Genomic DNA, 22,500 nt, shown 5'->3' with positions numbered 1-22,500 from the left:
GAGCACATTACTTGTGGTTTCTCGTTGTTCCCTAGGAGTCTGTACGTACATGAGCGACATGTAAATCACGTTAGGCTTTGGTTGAGAATTAATCTTGGATTAAATGGAAACATGAGTAGGTACTAAAAATAACAAGTGAGTATTTGATGCAAACTCAACACACACACACACACACACAAGGATGAGAATGCAGATAACATCACTTGTGAGCCAATGCCTCTTTAGCATCCCCCACTTATCTCACTAACGAGTCATTTGCACTAATTGTACACACACACACACGACTGCCGAGAAAGGAAGGTTACTTACCTTGACATTGATAGCCCTGTTTCCAGAGACCCCTGGTGGAGACAAAAAGGAAGACATTGATTTCAAACATTTTTATCATACATCATCATCATCATCATCATCATCATTAACATTGTCATAATGATCATCATCATTATCATCATCGTCGTAACCCTGGGGTCAGACAGAAGTCATTCAGATGGATTTTCTATGGCTGCATGCACTTCCTGTTGCCAAACTTTACCTGCTCCCAAGTAAGATATTTTCCCCTGGATGTGATGCCAACACAAGGAGACACCAAAACAATATAGCCACATATACACACACATGTGACAAGGTTTATTTCAGTTGCCATCAACCAAATCCACTTAATACTTTTGTTGGCCTGAGGCTATCGTAAAAGATACTTGCCCAAGGGGCCATAAACTTCTCAGCCACCTATGTCCCCTTCTACAAAGTATAAAATATAATCTCTTCTACAGTAGGCACAAGGCCTGAAATTTTGGAGGAGGGGACAAGTCGATTACGTCAACCCCAGTGTTTCACTGGGACTTAATTTATCGTCCCTGAAAGGATGAAAGGCAAAATCGACCTCAGCGGAATTTGAACTCAGAAAGTAGTGACAGGCAAAATAGCGTTAAGCACTTCACCTGGCTGGCTAACGATTCTGCCAACTTATAAAATACAATTTTCTACTCTAAGCACAGGGCTCGAAATTTTGGGGCAGGTATTTAATTTAACTACCCCAAAAGGATGAAAGGCAAAGTCGACCTGGGCAGAATTTGAACTCAGAACGTAAAGACAGATAAAATACTGCTAAGCATTTCGCTGAGAGGGCTAACAATTATGCCAGCTCACCGCCTTTGTAATAATGTAATAAAAAGAATGTGTGTCTGAATGTATCTGTATGGCTGTGTGTGTGTGTGTGTGTGTGTATGCATGAAAGTGCATGGCTCAGTGGTTAGATCGTTGGGCTTACAATCATGAGATTGTGAGTTCGATTCCCAGACCGGGCTGTGTTGTGTTCTTGAGCAAGGCACTTTATTTCACGTCACTCCAGTTCACTCAGCTGTAGAAATGAGTTGCGATGTCATCCCTGGTGCCAAGCTGTATCAGCCTTTCACTTATCCTTTGGATAACATCAGTGGTGCAGAGATGGGGAGGCTGGTAATCATAAGCAACAGCTGGTCTTCCATAAACAACCTTTCCCCCCCCCCCCAGACCTGTGCTCCAGAAGGGAATTCTGTAAAGAGGTCGGCTTTAGCAAAGGTCATCCAGCTGTAGAAACCAAGCCAAGACAGACGCTGGAGATCGATGCAGCCCTCTGACCTGGAAAATCCTGCCAAGCCATCTGACCCATGCCAGCATGGAATACAGACACTAAGTGATGATGTGGAGGACAATGATGTATATATATATAAAGCAAAATGGTAATAGAGTGATAAAAAAAATAATAAATGTGCCCTATTAAAGCCTAGCCAGGCTCATGGGCCCGGTTTCCCGATTTCAATGGCGTATGTGTTCCCCAGCTGGACGGGACGTCAGTCCATCGCAGCAGCGTTACTCCTTTTTACCAGCTGAGTGGACTGGAGCAATGTGAAATGAAGTGTTTTGCTCAAGAACACAACGCGTCGCCCAGTTCAGGAATTGAAACCACAATAGAGTGATGGATGTGACTAATTAGTGATGCAAAAGGAAGCTGACAATTCCTTCTGGGAAGTGATCATTGAAGACGCCTTCCACAGAAAAGACAGAAAATACAGTAAGTTGGTTGAATTCTGTTAAAACAATGGACGGGGAGCAATATGCCTTCTTGCAGAGACAGGTGTTAGAAGATTTGTTGGAAACAGGTTTATCTTGATGATAGGGAGTCTTGGATTAGACACAAAGGAGATGAAAGATGTTGCCAGAAAATTATCAGAAGCCACAGAGAAAGCAAGTCATTACATCTGGCTCAAGAGGTAGGAAAAGTGGTGTAGCAAGAACAAGCATTGAGGATGGTAGAAACATTTGGCCCAGAGTCCATAACACACCTCAACAAAGCTCATGATTGCTATTTTACTCTTTCACTTGTTTCAGTCATTTGACTGCGGCCATGCTGGAGCACTGCATTTAGTTGAGCAAATCAACCCCAGGACTTATTCTTTGTAAGCCCAGAATTTGTTCTGTCGGTCTCTTTTGCTGAACCGCTAAGTTACGGGGACGTAAACACACCAGCATCGGTTGTCAAGCAATGTTGGGGGGACAAACAGACACACAAACATATACACACACATACATATATATAATATATATACATATATACGATGGACTTCTTTCAGTTTCCGTCTACCAAATCCACTCACAAGGTTTTGGTCAGCCCGAGGCTATAGTAGAAGACACTTGCCCAAGGTGCCACACAGTGGGAATGAACCCGGAACCATGTGGTTGGCAAGCAAGCTACTTACCACACAGCCAGGCAGATCTTGCACCATAATGGAAGGGACCGAAACCTCTACAGAGCTGTTCTACCAGATGATGAAACTGACTCCTACTTTCAGAGGAGCAGAACAACACCTTCAGCACCCAAGTGTTTTCCCCTAAATATACAAACTTTGGAAAATAAGCATTCCACAATTGGGAACTTACCAAATGAAGTCTCTACACAGCGAACAAAATGTTGGTTGTCTGAAAAATGTTGTCATGAATTTGTGACCATTCACTTGGTGTACACGCCGTCGCATAGCACCTCGTCGTCTGTTGAGCAGCCCCTCCTTCTCCTTAAACACTCGCTCCTTCGGAGCTTCTGAAACAAAAAAAAGATGAAAGTAGGATGATAAATACTGAAGTCCAATTTTTCTTTGAAAACATGCATTAATTGACAAATATATCAATAATGATAATAATAATTATTTCTTTATTGCCCACAAGGGGCTAAACATAGAGGGGACAAACAAGAACAGACAAAGGGATTAAGTCGATTACATCGATGCCAGTGTGTAACTGGTACTTAATTTATTGACCCTGAAAGGATAAAAGGCAAAGTTGACCTCGGCGGAATTTGAACTCAGAACGTAACGGCAGACGAAATAATGCTAAGGATTTCGCCCGGTGTGCTAACGATTCTGCCAGCTCGCCGTGCTGCATTTTCAGGATTCACATAAAATACCATATTTATATAGTAAAACGTAAACGAAATATAATAATATTTATTACTTTTTGTATCAGTGACAAACAACCCTTTCAGGATTGATAAAATAAGTACCAGTTAAGTACTGGTGTCAATGTAATGGACTTAATCCCTCCACCAAAATTGCTGGCCTTGTGCCAAAATTTGAAACCATTATTCATCATCATCATCATCGTTTAATGTCCGCTTTCCATGCTAGCATGGGTTGGACGATTTGACTGAGGACTGGTGAAACCGGATGGCAACACCAGCCTCCAATCTGATTTGGCAGAGTTTCTACAGCTGGATGCCCTTCCTAACGCCAACCACTCAGAGAGTGTAGTGGGTGCTTTTACATTATTATTATTATTATTATTATTATTATTATTATTATTATTATTAAGGCACTTGCCCATGCTTTGGGGATGGCAGAGTAATCTGAGATTATTGTGTTGCATTTCCTCCAAATTGCCCCAAATGGACTGTCCTGCTACTAGGAATTCTAATTATTCATTTTCTCCAATTTCTATTTAAAAAAATGCTTAGTAGCATTTCTTCCAGCTCTTTTCGTTTTGAGTTCAAATTCCAAGGTCAACCTTGCTTTTCATCTTTTCAGGATCGATAAAATAAGCAGCAGTTGAGTACAAAGGTCAGTGTAATCAGCTTGCTTTCCCCTTCAAAATCATGGGCCTCCTGCCAAAATTAAAAAAGAATTATTATTCAACTGAGCAGTAGGGGGTTGATGTAAATCACTAGCTCCCCACCCCAATTTTTCAAGTCATGTGTCTTTAATAGAAAAGATCATTGTTATTATTATTATTATTTGTAGGCATCCGTCGGTCTCAAGAGGCCATGGTTCTGCACCCAAAGAAATCGTGTCAGCTGCTGATGGTGGTGCAGCATCAGTTGTGGCCATACAGACCCACACAGGAATGGCAGTTATGCATACACTGACTGCATTTGAAGCAGCTCTTTGCCCATGCTACTGATTTTTCCATCCACTGAGGGCACTTTTCTTTGATGAGGAGTTCTGATTTTTCTTCCACTCTCTTCATTCTATTTTGCAGTATTTGCCTCCAGTCTGGGCGATCATTTGCAACTCCTCCCATCTCAGGACGTCCAGATGAAACGACTTCGTATTTCTCTTACAGACATCTTTGAAACAAAGACGAGGTTGTCCTTGTGCTCTTGTGCCGGTAGCCAAAATCCCCCTTACAGGAGGTCTTTTGGGATTCTTCCGTTTGGCATGCGATGAACATGACCAAGCTAGCGCAAACAATGCTGCTGGAGCAAGATGTGTATGCGGAGTATTTAGGCTCAGTTGAGGAATGGCATCGATTTAATCGACTTAGCCATTCCCCCGAAATTGCTGGCCTTCTGCCAAAATTTGAAACCATTATTATTATTATCATCATTACTATTCAGCCGAGGTTGACTGTGCCTTTCATCCTTTCAAGGTCAATAAAATAAGTACCAGTTGAACATGGGTTGATGTAATTGGCTAGTCCCCTTCCCCGAAAAATTTCAGGCCTTGTGTCTATAGCAGAAAGGATTATTATTATTATAATTTATTATCATTATCATTATTATTATTATTATTATTATTATCATTATTATTATTATTATCATTATTATTATTATTATTATAATTTATTATCATTATCATTATCATTATTATTATCATTATTATTATTAGAGCAGCAACCTGGCAGAATCATTAGAACACTGGGAAAAAAAAATGCCTTTCATATTTCTTTCGGCTCTTTGCATTCTGAGATCAAAATCCTATTGAGGACACCTCCACCTTTCGTTCATTCAGGGTTGATAAAATATGTCAACCGCTGAGAGTTGAACTTCTGCCTATACACTAAATTCATTGTTGTATTTGTTGCAAACCATCACCTTACCGCTGGCATCCTCCTCCACAATTTCTATTGCTCTCACAAGCCGTTCACCAAACACAGAGCAAAAAGATCCTTTTGAAAGCTTTCTCCGAGGACAGTGGCTTATTATTATTTTTTTTTTTACCTAAGTCCTTCGTTTGCAGTTGTCTTAACAAGAAAAAAAAAGGCAGCAGTCGTCGTTCTCACTGGGTCACAAAAATACAAACACTGCTGTGTGGAGAATAGTATTTCTATGCATAATTAGCAGGATTCAAATTCAACGTTTTCACCACCAAGTGAGTGATTTCCTGGGAAATACCCAGTGTATTAGTGTGTGTGTGAGTGTGTGTGTGTGTATATGTATATATGTGTGTGTGTATGTATGTATATATATATGTATGTATGTGTGTATATATATATATATATATATATATATGTATGTATGTGTGTATATATATATATATATATATATATATATATATGTATATATATGTGTATATATATACATATTTATATACATACACACATAAATAGATATAGGTATGTACACACACACACACACACACGGCTTATATGATATACACCTATACATATGCATACACGTATACATACTTACGCACACATGATCTGCACGCACACACACATGATCTGCACGTGTGCACACACACACACACACACACACACACACACACACACCCGTATATGCATACTGAAAAGGAGAGGAGGGGCGCAGAAAGAGACAGAAATATCTAGATATAATTACATGCATATTACTATACTAACAAAAAGTACAAAACATTTATTGAAGGCGGGGGGGGGGGGAGGCCCCACCTAAAAGATAATAAAAGAATGAATTTGTGTAATAAAATTTATGTTAAATTATTTACATTTTTTTATAATGGGTGCAGGAATAATAACCAAATGTTTCAGGAATTGGGTATAGGTGTGGCTGTGTGGTAAGACGTTTGCTTCCCAACCATGTGGTTCCAGTTTCCATCCCACTGCGTGGTTCCTTTAACCCATTACCTCCCATAATTCTATTAACTGGAATTTTTTTTTTATGAAACTCTGATTTCTAGCATAAAGCAGCCTTAGAAACATGCTGGAATGATCAAAATAACATTGAAATATGCTGTGTGTGAGAAGACCCGGCAAGCCCCTTTGAAAATATGCTGTGTGTGAGAAGACCCGGCAAGCCCCTTTGAAAATATGCTGTGTGTGAGAAGACCCAGCAAGCCCCTTTGAAAATATGCTGTGCGTGAGAAGACCCAGCAAGCCCCTTTGAAAATATGCTGTGCGTGAGAAGACCCAGCAAGCCCCTTTGAAAATATGCCGTGTGTGAGAAGACCCGGCAAGCCCCTTTGAAAATATGCTGTTTGTGAGAAGACCCGGCAAGCCAAGTGAGACCTAAATCCAAGGCCTCTGCCAGGGGTGTAGCCAGCCCACTTATGCATACCTTTCCTTCATTGGACACTAAACTCCGCTCGCAAAGACCTGTTGAGGCAAGTGAAATCGAAATTGAACTAAATTTTACTAAATTCCTTGTTATGTTTGAAATCAATTGAAAGAAACGCAAAGCATCTCAACAGAAATATGGTAACGAAAGGGTTAAGTCATATGGAGGTCACTAAAACTCTTTCAAACACCAATCCCTTTACAGAATGTAAAGTAATTCGTAAGATTAGATCCCTCTCTCGATTGAAAAACAAAAACAAAAAAAGAATGTCAAACAACCTTAATTGATTTTTGTACCTTGTTGGATTCTCATCACAGGTGTCTAAATTGTTTGATTGATCCTAGAGAAATAAGCAGCCAATATGTTTACCTTCACATGAAATCTAGCTTTCTATGTGGCACCAGCACCAATGAGGTCACCCAGCAACCTGGATGATAGGATCGACTGAGGGGGAAGGGGCAGTAGTATTGAGGGAGCTGGCTTTGTGCCAACGGATGAGAGGTTGGAGTATGAGTAGAGGGACAGGAATAGGGTGCTTTGCATTAGAGGAGATACATGGGGCTACCTCAGGTGGAAAAGGAAAGGAAGAGAGAGAGGGAGAGGAAGAAGACAGAGAGGGGGGAGAGAGAGAGGGAGAGGGGGAAGGGAGAGAGAGGAAGAAGACAGAGAGAGGAAGAAGACAGAGAGAGGGAGAGAGACAGGGAGAGGGGGAAAGGGAGAGAGAGAGAGAGAAACGGAGAGGGAGAAAGTGGTAGGGAGAGAAAAAGGGAGAGAAGGAGAAAGACAGAGAGAGAGAGAGGGGAGAGAGAGACAGAAAAAGGGAGAGGGAGAGAAAGGGAGAGAGAGAAGATGGTGAAGGAAAGGGGTCAGGGCATATCGTCAAATAAAAGGGAGTTGAATATTATTTCACATTAGTCTGAAAAAGCAGGCATCTTGAGATTTGTTTGAAGACCACGGGGTCAAATTCGGTCAACTGAACATCGTTTACTAATCATGCAGAGGATTGCCCCCCCCCCCTTTCCCCCCCATCCCACGTTTTGAAGCAATGTATGCAGTGACCATGAGTAGTAGGTACCGTTCATACTAGAGGTAACGAGCAGTACCAACTAAAATAATTCGGAGCAAATGCAGTTTGTGGACATGATGAAAGGCATTCAGGAACCACGTTGGGAGTGGTGAAATTGTTTTGATGTTTTTTGATTTATATTTCCCTTTTGTTATTTTTTGACATTAAATAACAATAATAAAATATCTGGGAGAATATACAAAAAATAACAACAGACGAGGACAGGTGGTGTAAATAACAAATCCTTACACAGCGGGTTACTTCTCACTTGAATTGTTTCTCATGTTACATAGAACAGGGTGTGTATCTATGTACAAGTAACTAAATAATAACTATAGAAGTTACTAAAACAGGTAGAAAGCCATGGAAAGAGTTAGTAGATAAAAAAACATGACAAAGACAATTTAACCTTTTAGCATTTAAACCGGCCATATCCGGCCAAAAGTATTCTGCCTGTTTTATGTTCAAACTGGCCAGATCTGGTCTGTCACACCAACCCTACAATATCGTTTTAAAAATTAACAGCTACCTCATCAAAATCTCATAGCTACAAGATAATGCTTGATTAGTACAAAACAATGTGGATAAAAAAGCATTAATTATGGCAGAATAATGTGAACACTAAAGGGTTAAGAGCGTTGGCTCGAAACGTAAAAGACTTTCTCACTTCCTGAGCATTAAACTAATACATCTTGTTTTTTTTGTAAATTCTCGAACGGCTGTGTGGTAAGTAGCTTGCTTACCAACCACATGGTTCCGGGTTCATTCCCACTGCGTGGCATCTTGGGCAAGTGTCTTCTACTATAGACTCGGGCCGACCAAAGCCTTGTGAGTGGATTTGGTAGACAGAAACTGAAAGAAGTCCGTCGTATATATGTATAATATATATGTAAGTGTGTGTATATGTTTGTGTCTGTGTCCCCTCAACATCGCTTGACAACTGATGCTGGTGTGTTTACGTCCCCGTAACTTAGCGGTTCGGCTAAAGAGACCGATAGAATAAGTACTAGGCTTACAAAGAATAAGTCCTGGGGTCGATTTGCTCGACTAAAGGCGGTGCTCCAGCATGGCCACAGTCAAATGACTGAAACAAGTAAAAGAGTAAAAGAGTAAATATATATACACACATACACACACAAGTGTATCTATGTGCATGTGTGTATGTATGAATATTGGTTATTAGTTTCAAATTTTGGCACAATTTTGGGGGTGGGAGCAAGCCAATTACATCAACCCCAGTATTCAGCTGGTATTTATTCTATCGATCTCGAAATGAAGAAATGCAAATTTGACCTTCATGGAATTTGAACACAGAGCATAAGGACAGACGAAATGCTGCAAAGCACTTCTCTCGGCGTGCTAACGATTCTGCCAGCTCGTTAACTTATGTGTATACTGAATACTTCAGTGCATCTTATATTGGTTTTATATGTTGCTGTTGTTGTTAACGCAGTTTAACCCAAGGCTTCTGTAATGAAGCAGATCTATGGCCAAAGGTATTCCATCCGTGGCCACCCTGTCTTTTTCCTCTATGCAGGAATAACAAAAGTACATTATCAAGTGTATAACATCCGAGAGAGATTAAGCTGCTATTTCTAGCAGCTCGAACAACCTGTTTGAGGGCATCCTCATAGGCTTGTTTTCCCCTGGATTTGGGTATTAGTGTTTGTGTGTGTATTGTTCCCTGTGCGTCTGCGTGAGTATATCTGTGTGCATATGCATATATATGTCACCATGTAGGCCAACCTCCTGCACTGTGCGTGTGTATTTATTGAGCATCTTGCATGTTTGTATGTGTGCTGCATGTTTCCATGTGTGTGTGTGTGTGCATTTGTGCTCTTTTGCATATTTCTTTCTGTATGTATTTGTTTATATGTATATATATGTGTGTGTGTGTGTTTGTATAAATGTTTGTATGTTTGTGTCTGTATATGCCAATATATCGACCCAGTTATTGCACACCTCAGTTATTGTGTGTGTGTGTGTGTGTGTGTGTGTGTGTATGTGAGTGTGAAACAAGGAATGTGTGTGCAAATGTACATGGGTATGTGTTATAACAATGGCACATCTCCAGTATGCTATTGTGTATGTACACGTATGAGTGTCTGGTATTTAGCAACTATAAATTATATATATATAAATATATATATATATGTGTATAGATAGATAGATAGACAGATGTATGTGTGTGTGAATATGTGTATATATATATATATATATATATATATATATATATATATATATATATTATTTTATGTATATATACATGCATGTATTTATATGTATATATACATATATGCATGAATTTATTTATATATATATATATACATATATATGTATAATGTATGTATATATATGAATGTATTTATACATATTTATATATGTATATACATATATATATATGTATAATGTATGTATATATAAATATATACATACATATATATACATATAAATATATACACATACATACATACACACATATATATCTATATATACACACATACATGCATGTATTTATGTCTATATATATGTGTTTATTGATATGTATATATATATATATATATATATATATGTGTGTGTGTGTGTGTGTATGCATTTATATGTACACATATAGGTATGCATATGTATTTATATGTACATATTTGTGTGTGTGTATATGTGTATATATATATATATATATCTACACACACACACACCTATATATTTAAAATGTTCCTTTCTCTGTCTCTTTCTCTCCCCACCCAGCAGTATTCACCTCTCCCCCCCTACCTCTTGCCATCTTAGCTATTCCCCCCCTCCCATGACAATTGAAATTATCTGTTCTAAGAACAGCTTAACTGGTGGTATTTACAGAACACAGTGTGACAGGCTTTGTTATCACTTCTATTTACTGGCAGAACCCATACCAGTCCCACCACCCTCACCGCCACCACCACCAAATGCAACCACCACCACCACCACCACCACCATCATCACCACCACCGCCGCCGCCACTATCACCACCAGTTACATCATCATCTTCGCCACCACTACCACTATCTCTGTTACATCATCACCTCCAACACCACCACCACCACTATCTTTCTTATCATGATCGCTCCCACTGTAATAACTATAACCTCCATCAGCAAGGTATAACATAATGGGTTACCCATCCACCCCCTCGTTTCCACCAAAATATAAAGAATTCCATCGGGCCTCACACATTGGCCAGTTAGTTAATCGTGTAGTATTTAGTTCATCATCATCATCATCATTTTAATGTCTGCTTTTCTGTGCAAACATGGGTAGGATGGAATTTATCGAGGCAGATTTTCTACGACTGGATGCCCTTCCTGTCACCTACCCTCACCTGTTTCAAAGGTAAGGTAAGGTAATATTTCCCCGTCCCCCCGAGTTCAGATATGTTTTTGCAGAATATCGGAAATGAATAACACCGCTTGCATAACAGTGACACTCAGTTTGCAGCTATCGTGTGATGTGCTTAGACAAGGAACTCCCCACCATGTTTGTGTGTATGCATGGTGTCGAAACCACAGTAATATCTGTTCAGGCAGCTGATGATTGAATGCACATATGCTATGCTTGGTTGTGAATTTCTTATATCTTAATGTTGTTATTCTAGGTTTTCCTTCATTCTTCTGAAGCATTTGTGGATTCATAGTTTGGGGATTGCCTATTTTAGTACTGTCTGGTGTTCTTCATAGGTAACCTAATTGTCTACTCTACGCCCATCACTTAGCACAAATGCCCTCTGTCAATGCTACTCCCACCTCAGTTGAAAGGTTTTTCGCTCGAAATAATAATTTAGTGACCTCACTGGTGCTGTTGATGTGCAAAAGAGTACTCAATACACTCTGTAAAGTGGTTGGTGCTAGGAAGGGAACTCAGCCACAGAAAGCATGCCAAAGCAATCCGTAGAGTTTGGAGCAGTCCTCTGGCTCTCTAGTTCCTGTTATACCCATCAATCCTCCCATGCCAGTACCGAAGACGGATGTCAAGTGATGATGATCTGTCTGTCTGTCTGTCTGTCTGTCTGTCTGTCTATTTGTCTGCCTGTCTATATATATGTATATGTGTATACATATATATACACACACACATACATACATACACACTGACACATACATACAGACTGATAGACACGTACATTTATAAAGACACACACACACACACACACACACACCCATATCCCTCATCTCTCATTCTTTATTACTCATCCATCCTCTTCAGGCTTCCCCTCTACACCTCTTCTCCCATCACCTGTTCTTGTAGCAAAAAAAAAAAAGAGATTTATACAATTTGTGTTACATGCCTACATATATGCCATCACACACACACACACAAACACGTACTCACACACACCCAGAGTGCAACATGTAGTAAGGCAAACATGTGAAGAACCGAAGAAAACATTTAGTGTGGTGGAGGTGGAGGAATATACGTTTCCCTTTATATATGTGTATGCTGGTGTGTATACATATGTGTATGTTGGTGTGTATACATATGTGTATGTATATTTACAGGTGCACATATAATGCTTAAACATAAGCATGTATGTTTGTGTGTGTGTGTGAGTGAGTGTGTAAGGATAGATAGATACATACATACGTGTATATATATATATATATATACATGCATACATAGACACAGGTATATCAAATACCATACAACATACATTCTTGGTTTATTAAGATTATCTTCATCTCTAGATGATGTGCCATAATTACTAAATGAAAATTAGAAGCAGTTTCACTCGAAAGGGGGAAAACAATCTCAGAAAACAAGACCTCTCTAAAACTGACATGCCATTAAAAGATAGGACGTGTTTATTGTCTGGAGATAAGAGGACAGTGAAGGGCATGAATTTCTGGTTCAATAATCATGGCCAGTACAACAACTGACCAACCTTATCACCAGGAGCCAAAACACTTATACAAAAAGGGATAAAACACATTTATGGAGTTGTGGCCCAGGCTAGAGTAAACATATATACATGTATGTATGTATGTATGTCGTTCAACCCATGTATGTGGACAGCAGGCATTAAATGAATAATGATATACATACATATATGTGTATGTATGTGTGTGTGTGTATATATATATATATACAGGGTGCAGTGAATAAACAACTTGACAACCAATGTTGGCGTGTTTACATTCCTGTAACTTAGCGGTTCGGCAAAAGGGCCTGATGAAATAAGTACTAGGCTTACAAAGAATAAGTCCTGAGGTCGAATTGTTTGACTAAAGGCAGTGCTCCAGCATGGCCACAGTCAAAATGACAAACAAATAAAATAAAATAAATAATATATATATATATATATATATAGCGAGAGAGAGAGAGAGAGAGAGAGAGAGAGAGAGAGAGAGAGAGAAAGAGAGTCAACTGCCCAGATGCTGATGCATTTAAACAGTAATTTATTTCGCCAATCACTGCCCCATCTATGTCAAGGGTCAACTATCTCTCTGTCACAGGTCAGCTGTGTGTCAGGGGGGGTGGGGTGGGGTGGGGGAGCGTCAACTCATCACCATGTGTCGAATTCCAGTTACCCCCTGCCCCTCCCCTCGTCCGTGCATCACAGGTCATCTCCCAAATGTATGTCACATATGTCAGCAAGCACTGTGTCACTGTGTCACAAAAAAAAACACACAAAACAAACCTCAGTGAGCTGTTCTCAGCTATGCTGCTTCTCTTTCTCTCTCTCTTGTTCTCACTGTGTGTGTATGCATGTGTGTGTGTGCATGTGTGTGTATATATATATATATATATATATATATATATATATATATATAGTGTAGTATATTGCCACTTAAGTGTGGCTGACCCCTAGGGGTGGATGTTACTGTTGCTTTTAGCCCCAGGAGGACATCTCCTCCAGCTGGCTTATCGACACACTACTGTTATATATATATATATATATATATATATGTTGTTGTACTTGGGGATGGTCATATTGCCAGTTTAGCCAATAAAAACACACGCACTGTATATTTGGTGTTAATTTGCTTCAGCTTTATATTACATTAATCTTAATCTTATTTCGGCCAGAGTTCTTTCGTCACACTTCTGTGACCTCATCAGTGGTCCTTTGCTTTCTTCCTTCTTATGTGTGTCTCACCTTGCTAACTATCAGCCTAGCAAGGTGAGACACACATAAGAAAGAAGGAAACAAAGGACCACTGATGAGGTCACAGAAGTGTGACGAAAGAACTCTGGCCGAAATAAGATTAAGATTAATGTAATATAAAGCTGAAGCAAATTAACACCAAATATACAGTGCATGTGTTTTTATTGGCTAAACTGGCAATATGACCATCCCCAAGTACAACAACATCTGTTTCAACACACGATTTCACATCAAAAATCTTGCAAAACAAATATATATATATATATATATATATATATATATAATACAAAGAATATATATGCATGTATACACACATATATGTACATACTTACATCTACATGTGTATATAGATGCATATCAGGGTACAGGACATTAGAACAATGAACTACAGACAACGGAACGAGCACATAGGACAACAGATAGACTTTGTAAGTCTAGTACTTATTCTATCGGTCTCTTTTGCTGAACCTCTAAGTGACAGGGACATAAACACACCAGCATCGGTTGTCAAGCAATTCTAGGGGGACAAACACAGACACACATATATATATATGCATATATATGACGGGCTTCTTTCAGTTTCCGTCTATCAAATCCACTCACAAGGCTTTGGTCGGCCCGAGGCTATAGTAGAAGACACTTGCCCAAGATGCCACGCAGTGGGACTGAACCTGGAACCATGTGGTTGGTAAGCAAGCTACTTACCACACAGCCACTCCTGCGCCATAATTCATCTTTTTATTCTTTCTGATTAAATGTCCAAAATATTTGAATTTTCTCTCTTTAATGGTGTCTGATAAAATATTCTTTGTTTTGCCATTCTTAGTTTTGTGTTCCGTCCATGATATTCTCAGAAGTTTTCTTTATGCCTACATCTCAAAGACTATTAATGATCATCATCAACATAATCACTCTCATTTAATGCCCAGCTTCCATGTTGGCACGGCTTCCATTTCATTCTACTTTTGTTTGTGTCTATGATTCTGTTCCATAGAATTCACCATAAATAACAGTTTAATAATTATTTCCTGGTTTTGATGGCCATGCTTCTTTTATGTTAGTAGGTTCAACATTCCTCAAACGACATTCTAGCCATAATCACCATCATCCTAAATACAACTTTAAACTGTATCCAGTAGAAGGGGCCCTAGTTCAGGAATTCCAGCTTTTTCTTTTTTTTTTTTTTTTTGAGGAATATGGGACCACTTCTCAGTTACTATTATTTTCTACTCTAGGCACAAGGCCCAAAATTTTTGGGGAGGGAGCCAGTCAATTAGATCAAACCAGTATGCAACTGATACTTAATTTATCGACCCCTGAAAGGATGAAACGCAAAGTCGACCTCAGCAGATCATGGACAAGAAAGTGAAGTTGATGGTGCATAACTCCTCTTCACTTTAAACAAAGTCACCGCCACAAGTCATCAGTCTTTACTCACCATCAGATGACTAAACACTCCTTATCACTTTGACTGACGAACATGAAGTATACAGGTCCCATTTTCCAAACTTGTTTAACCTGAAAAATTTTCATAGGCGCAGGAGTAGCTGTGTGGTAAGTAGTTTGCCTACCAACCACATGGTCCCGGGTTCATTCCCACTGCCTGGCACCTTGGGGAAGTGTCTTCTACTATAGCCTTGGGCTGACCAAAGCCTTGTGAGTGGATTTGGTAGACGGAAACTGAAAGAAGCCTGTCGTATATATGTATATATATATATATATATATATATGTATGTGTGTGTCTGTGTTTGTCCCCCCAGCATCGCTTGAAAACCGATGGTAGTATGTTTACATTCTCGTAACTTAGCGGTTCGGCAAAAGAGACCGATAGAACAAGTACTAGGCCTCCAAAGAATAAGTCCTGGGGTCGATTTGCTCGAGTAAAAGGCGGTGCTCCAGCATGGCCGCAGACAAATGACTGAAACAAGTAAAAGAATAAAAGATCTTCAAACCCTTTTGAAAGAAACCGTTTTTGTTTCAAGTTTTTGTTTTCATATTTGATTTCTTTCAAACACCACCAGAATGGTGTCAATATAATCCATGGCTGACCTTTTCCAGGCAATGTTTTTATGTCATGGCTGTTTACAAGAACGAGGAATACATAAATTATCTAGGAAAGTGATATTATTGCATGTGTATGTGTGTGTGTGTGTGTGTTTTCATTGTTTGGCTTATGTTACTGTATGTAATACAAATACTGGGAGCTGGTTTGAACTTGGGACCAATTACTCCAATACATAATCCACAAGGCTATCACACTTACATTCCAGGGAGTATAATATAGTCTCAACATATACATACATATATATGTGTGTGTGTATATATGTGTGTGTATATGTGTGTAGGTATATATGTGTGTGTGTGTGTGTGTGTGTGTATGCATATATATATATATATATATATACATACACATCCATATGTGTGTGTATACATATTTGTATGGGTGCGTGTGTGTATACATTAATATTGAACAATCAGAAAGGGAGCTCAACAGTGCATTGGTGAATAAAAATTCGCAATTAATGGGTTAAGGCTACCATTGGTTTCATGCGGAGAGAGAAATCCCTTATCAATTATCAAGCCTGCCAAATTCAACATCGGTGTTCACATCCATCTTGTATGCATATATATATATGCGTGTGTGAATATATATATATATATGCATGTGTGAATACCACACCTGTTTTGCTGCTTATTATTTTGGTATGTGTGTGTGTGTATCTTTGTCTTGATGTCACATGATGGCTGTAAACGAACATTACTGTTATGCAAGCCATGCTGTTCACTTCCAGTCTTCTGTGAAGAACATGTCTGGGCCACAGAGCGGGAAATGACCTTTGCTTGGAAAGAGAAAGGGCATCTTGCTGTAGAAAAACTCGCCCGAAGAAATCCCGTCTGACTGATGCAAGCATGAGGAAAGTAAACTGCTGCTTCTTACAGGTTGAACGACCCCGTCTTAGAGGCTCTTGGTGACCGGTTTGTACAAGCAGTGCATCAGTTGTCATTAGGAAAGAAGCCAGTACAAACAGCATGTAAGGTGTCTTTAGGAAACATGCCAACCTTGTCTCAGCTCTGAACTATTTTCAAACACATCTGAACAGGATTCAAAAGGAAACACACACTCTGACTCTCTCTCTCTCCCTCACTTGCTCTCTCTTACTCCTTCTATTTTGCTCTCTACATCATACTACACAGACACAAACACACAAAACACACACATATGCAGAGTCATTCAATAATCAAGTACACAACACAGACAATTTTATTTAACCCTTCTACTGCGAAATTAAATTTCAAGGTTATTCCAAGAATGATGTTAAATGTCTACCAAAAAAATAGAATTGGTATTTTCTGCAAGTCCTGTTGTCTCAATAAAACTTGACATATCTCTTTTACTTTTTAACTTGTTTCAGTCATTTGACTGTGGCCTTGCTGGAGCACCACCTTTTAGTCAAAGAGATTGATTCCTGGACTTAGTCTTTGTAATCCTGGTGCTTATTCTATCGGTCTTTTCTGCCAAGTTATGGAGATGTAAACACACCAACATAGGTTGCCAAGCGATGGTAGGGGAGGGACAAACACACACACATAAATATATATATACACATACCGTATTTGTTGGCCTATAAGACACCTTTTTTTTTTACCCCAAGATGGCTTAAAAAATCTCCACTAAATCAACCCATAAGGCTTTGCTTGGCTCAGAGCTATTGTAGAAGACACTTGCCTAAGGTGCCATGCAGTGGGACTGAACCCAAAACCATGTGATTGGAAAGCAAACTTATGAGACTAAAATAATCTGGAGCAGATGTAGGAGTGTCTTTTTTTTAATGTTGGAAGACTAGATTGACGTTACCTGCAACTGACTATGCAATATTTGAAGATCAAACAGAAATTCACATGGCCACACCTATTATTTAACAAAATGTAATTATTTGCGAAGGTGTATAGCTCAGTGGCTTCAGTATCCTGCCCACAATCACGAGGTAGTGAGTTCGATTCCCAGACTGGGGCTATGTTGTGTTCTTGAGCAAGACACTTTATTTCACATTGTTCCCATTCACTCAGCTGTAGAAATGAGTTGCAACATCACTGGTGCCAAGCTGTATCGGCCTTTGCCTTTCCCTTGGATAACACTGGTGGCTTGGATAACACTGGTGGCTTGGATAACACTGGTGGCTTGGAGAGAGGAGACCGGTATGCATGGGCGACTGCTGCTCTTCCATAAACAACCTTGCCTGGACTTGTGCCTGGGAGGGTAACTTCCTAGGTGCAATCCCAGGGTCAGTCATGACCGAAGGGGGGTCTCCTCCCCCTCCTCTTCCTATGCACACAATATTTGTGATCAGCTCTTCAAATGCCTTTCAGGGCCCCAAAGTCGTTTAAGATCTTAGGCTAGGAAAGAGCCCTTTTAGGTACAATAAAAGATTAAGCTCTGTAAGGAAGAGGCAGCCATTACCATCACACACGTGCATGGGTGACAGCTGGTCTTGCAATAAAACAACCTTGCCCAGACTTGTGCCTCAGAAGGGGAACTTCCTAGGTGCAATCCCTTGGTCATTCATGACCACAGGGGTCCTTTTTCTTTTTATAATTATTTGTAAAAACTATAACAAAACTGTAGAAATGAGACAGCATTTTGGAAGCGGTACCTCTGCTATGACTTACAATTTTATTTCCTTTTGTAACCCTTCAGCCTTTTCTACTAAGGGAACAAAGCCTGAAAATTTGGGGAAGGGACTAGTTGATTACATTGACCCCCAGTACTTAATTTATCGACTCCGTAAGGATGAAAGGCAAAGTTGACCTTGGCAGAATTTGAATAACAATAATAATAATAAATGCCTGGATGCAGTACCAGGCAGTGGCTCTCATGGCTTCTGATCTTAACTGATTGGAAGTGTTATCATGTACATTGTTTTGTCTTGGTATAAAAGATGGGCTCTACGTCAAATATTCTGTTCCATACCACAGATTTACTTATCAGTTGTTTGACCTTAATCAGTTGAGCATGTCCCTTGGTGGCTGACGATATGTTTATCTCTGATTATGAGCAGAAGTAGTGGGGGGAGCATCATAGCCATGTGTTGAGAGGAATTCTTTGGAGTTTGGATAATTCACCTTTGGAAACATGGGTGTTTTGTTCAACATCCTTAAATAAACCTTATTCAGGGACCTCTTGAGCGGAATGGGCTACTCGACCTGAAGAAAATTCTAACTGGGCCCCACCTGCAAGGTCATGCGCTGTTAATCTTGATATGAGATCACCATGTCGCGCACATATGGTTGTGATGCATGTGCCTGGTGTACCCTTATCAGACGGGTAGTCATGATGGGTATATTTTACCCCAGTGTCACTTTGATGGCATACGCTGCTCTCTCACATAATAATAATAATAATAATAATAATAATAATAATAATAATGGTTTCACACTCTGGCACAATGCTCTCAATCTTAGGGTAGGTGGATAAGTCAATTACTTTGACCCCAATACATGGAGTGGGGTGGATGAAGCTGGGTCGAAAGGAATATAATAAAAAAAAAAGACTTGATAACGGCGTAACATGATTCATTTGGGAATCGTGTGGCAAATATGGATTGGGACAGAGCAAAGACATGGTATGTATAAACTCCAGGAGGAGTAATTGAGAACGACAAGGTTAAGTTACCTATGGCATGTAATGATCCAATGTGATTGTGAAATTGGAAACCAAAAGCTGGATATTGTGATCATGAATAAGGAAAAAGAAAACTAGTTTAATGACAGATATTGCATACCATGGTGATGACTGAGCATAGGAAAAAGAAGGAAATAAGCCAGATATACGGGAATTTGAAGCGGGAAATTAAAAAAAAACCTGTGGTCATTTCAAAAAGGTAAGTGTTGTACCTGTTGCTATTGTTAGAGCCTTGGGAACTATATGTACCAAGTTCACAAATATATATGTATATATATATATATATATATATATATATATATATATATATATGGTGGTTGTTTACTACTTATACAGAGTTTGACCACCTCCTGTACCTACGTCTTAGATCCATCATGGCGTCTGATGTGGCTTTTTAAACCAGACAATGTTTTGAAACAACACCCACACAGATTGAACCTCTGATTTGTACTACCAATACCTGCAGGTAAGTTCTGCTCATTGTGGATCTTAACATGTCTTTTAAAACCCCATTGGATTTGCAAGCCTTCTGGCATACACCACATTCAAACGTGTGTATATATATATATATATATATATATATAAATCAGTAAATAGTGGGGTTGTGTTAACCGTACATGGAGAAATAATAGGAAAATGAAAAATAATAAGGCAGAATGCTAAACTGAAAGCATATTTTAATATAGATGTGTAAAAAGGATTTCTAACCGGCTTTCATTGCATGGCAAATTTTCAAGAAGAGAGAGGATGAAAATGTCTTTTACAAAAAAGTAAAAAATAATATATAAAAAAATAAATATACCAATACATTATATTGTCTTTGAGCTTTTAAAGTTCAATGGTAATCCATGTAGATAATAGTTGGAAAAATTAGGAAGCATGAAATTGAGAGTTGTGTTTGGTTTAAAAAAAGAAAGGGGGCTAAAAGTTTATGTGTTAAGCAGGAAAGACCCACTTCGGTCATGAATGACATTGGGATTGTACCTAGAAAATTCCCCTCCCAGTCACAAGTCCAGGCAAGGGTGTTTAAGGAACACCAGCAGTTGCCCATGCATACCAGTCTCCTCCTCTCTTCATGCCACCAATTTTATGCAAGGAAAATGCAAAGGCTGATACAGCTTGGCAACAGAGACAACGTTGCAACTCATTTCTACAGCTGAGTGAACTGGAGTAACGTGAAATAAAGTGCCTTGCTCAAGAACACAACAGACAGCTTGGTCCAGGAATCGAACTCACTACCTTTGATTGTGAGCCTGATGCTCTAACCACTGAGTCATACACCTTCACACATGTATAGAACAGCACCCGATACCGTGAGACCCTATGCAGTATATATACACAACAAAATCACCACTCAATAGCCTAATTCAATCTATGACATTACATCAAAACGTCAAGCAAATAACAAAGTTAACACACTAAACTATGAAGCATAAAAAATGCACACAACTTTACACTCACAAAAGCATTATGTTGGACACACCCTAGAGACAGGCAGTGCAATGCGCTACTGCTGCTGATTATGATGAGACAGGCACAAGGACTGAAATTTTTGTGGAGGATGGGGGAAGTTAATTACATTACTCTTTTACTCTTTTACTTGTTTCAGTCGTTTGACTGCGGCCATGCTGGAGCACCACCTTTAGTCGAGCAAATCGACCCCAGGACTTATTCTTTGTAAGCCTAGTACTTATTCTATCGGTGTCTTTTGCCGAACCGCTAAGTTACGGGGGACGTAAACACACCAGCATTGGTTGTCAAGCGATGTTGGGGGGATAAACACAGACACACATACACATATATATACATATATACGACGGGCTTCTTTGAGTTTCCGTCTACCAAATCCACTCACAAGGCTTTGGTCGGCCCGAGGCTATAGTAGAAGACACTTGCCCAAGGTGCCATGCAGTGGGACTGAACCCGGAACCATGTGGTTGGTAAGCAAGCTACTTACCACACAGCCACTCCTGTGCCTATTAATGAATAATCATAATAATAATTTGGAACCTCAAGAGTAAAACAATACCTGTTGTCATAGGTGCCCTAGGAATGATAGCAAAAGGGGCTGATTGCTACCTAGCTCAGATATCAGGAAACCCTAAAATGGCAGAAATTCAAAAGATGCCCACGGGCATCTGGCGTAGTGGTTAAGAGCATGGGCTACTAATCCCAAGATTCCGAGTTCAATTCCAGGCAGTGACCCAAAAATAATAATAATAATAGTAACATCGAAAAATACCTTAGGAATGAGAACCCAGGTTCGAAATTTCCCCAAGACACCTGATGAAGGCTGGAGGGTATATCAGCCGAAACGTTGTGTTAACAACAAACAAGATGAGGACAAATATCCGTCGAATGTAAATCAGGTCTAAACTTCTGGTTAAGATATTCCAAACCAGAAGTGTTAGACGGTTGTGAGCACATGGTACCATTCTAGATGCCAGTTGCCCAGTTTTGATTTTTACTTGGTCCCAGGCTGCAGCTCCATCAAATAGATGAGCTTGGAGAAAACATGGCTGGTAAAGGGTAACCACAATTCCAGCCCATCAAGGAATTTTGGTAATCGAGTAGTGAAACGATTACCTCTCAAAGGCATCGGTTGTCCAGGGGATATATATTTGAAGACATTTGCCAGAGGTGCTGTGCAGTGGGACTGAACCCGAACTTCATAACCACACAGCAATGCCTGTCTCTCTCTCTTTCTTTCTTTCTTTCTTTACTTTTTTTCTTTACTTCTTTATCTATTTATCAACTGCATAACAGACCAAACCAGATCTCAACATATGAAAACATGAAAGAACCAGACTGGGCTAGATGAAAATACATTAGACTAAGCTGAATAA

General features: G+C 39.5%; 1 protein-coding gene across 3 annotated transcripts in view; it reads right to left on the bottom strand.

The window, feature by feature from the left end:
- The window catches only part of LOC106875452 (calcium-independent protein kinase C), a 141,811-nt gene that overhangs the window by 59,368 nt on the left and 59,943 nt on the right, over positions 1-22,500 (bottom strand). For all 3 annotated transcript variants that reach the window (XM_089341167.1, XM_089341166.1, XM_089341165.1), the window contains exons 4-5: positions 2,917-3,073; positions 310-341 (exon numbers count right to left, since the gene is read on the bottom strand). In XM_089341167.1, the coding sequence (XP_089197293.1) occupies positions 310-341; positions 2,917-3,073 (189 nt within the window). The remainder of the gene's footprint in view (positions 1-309; positions 342-2,916; positions 3,074-22,500) is intronic.

The sequence above is a fragment of the Octopus bimaculoides genome, chromosome 24 (genome assembly GCF_046866305.1).
Source record: "Octopus bimaculoides isolate indiv1 chromosome 24, ASM4686630v1, whole genome shotgun sequence".
NCBI lineage: Eukaryota > Metazoa > Mollusca > Cephalopoda > Octopoda > Octopodidae > Octopus > Octopus bimaculoides.
The sequence above is the reverse complement of the archived record's forward strand: the minus strand, read 5'-3'. Positions and strand labels throughout refer to the sequence as shown.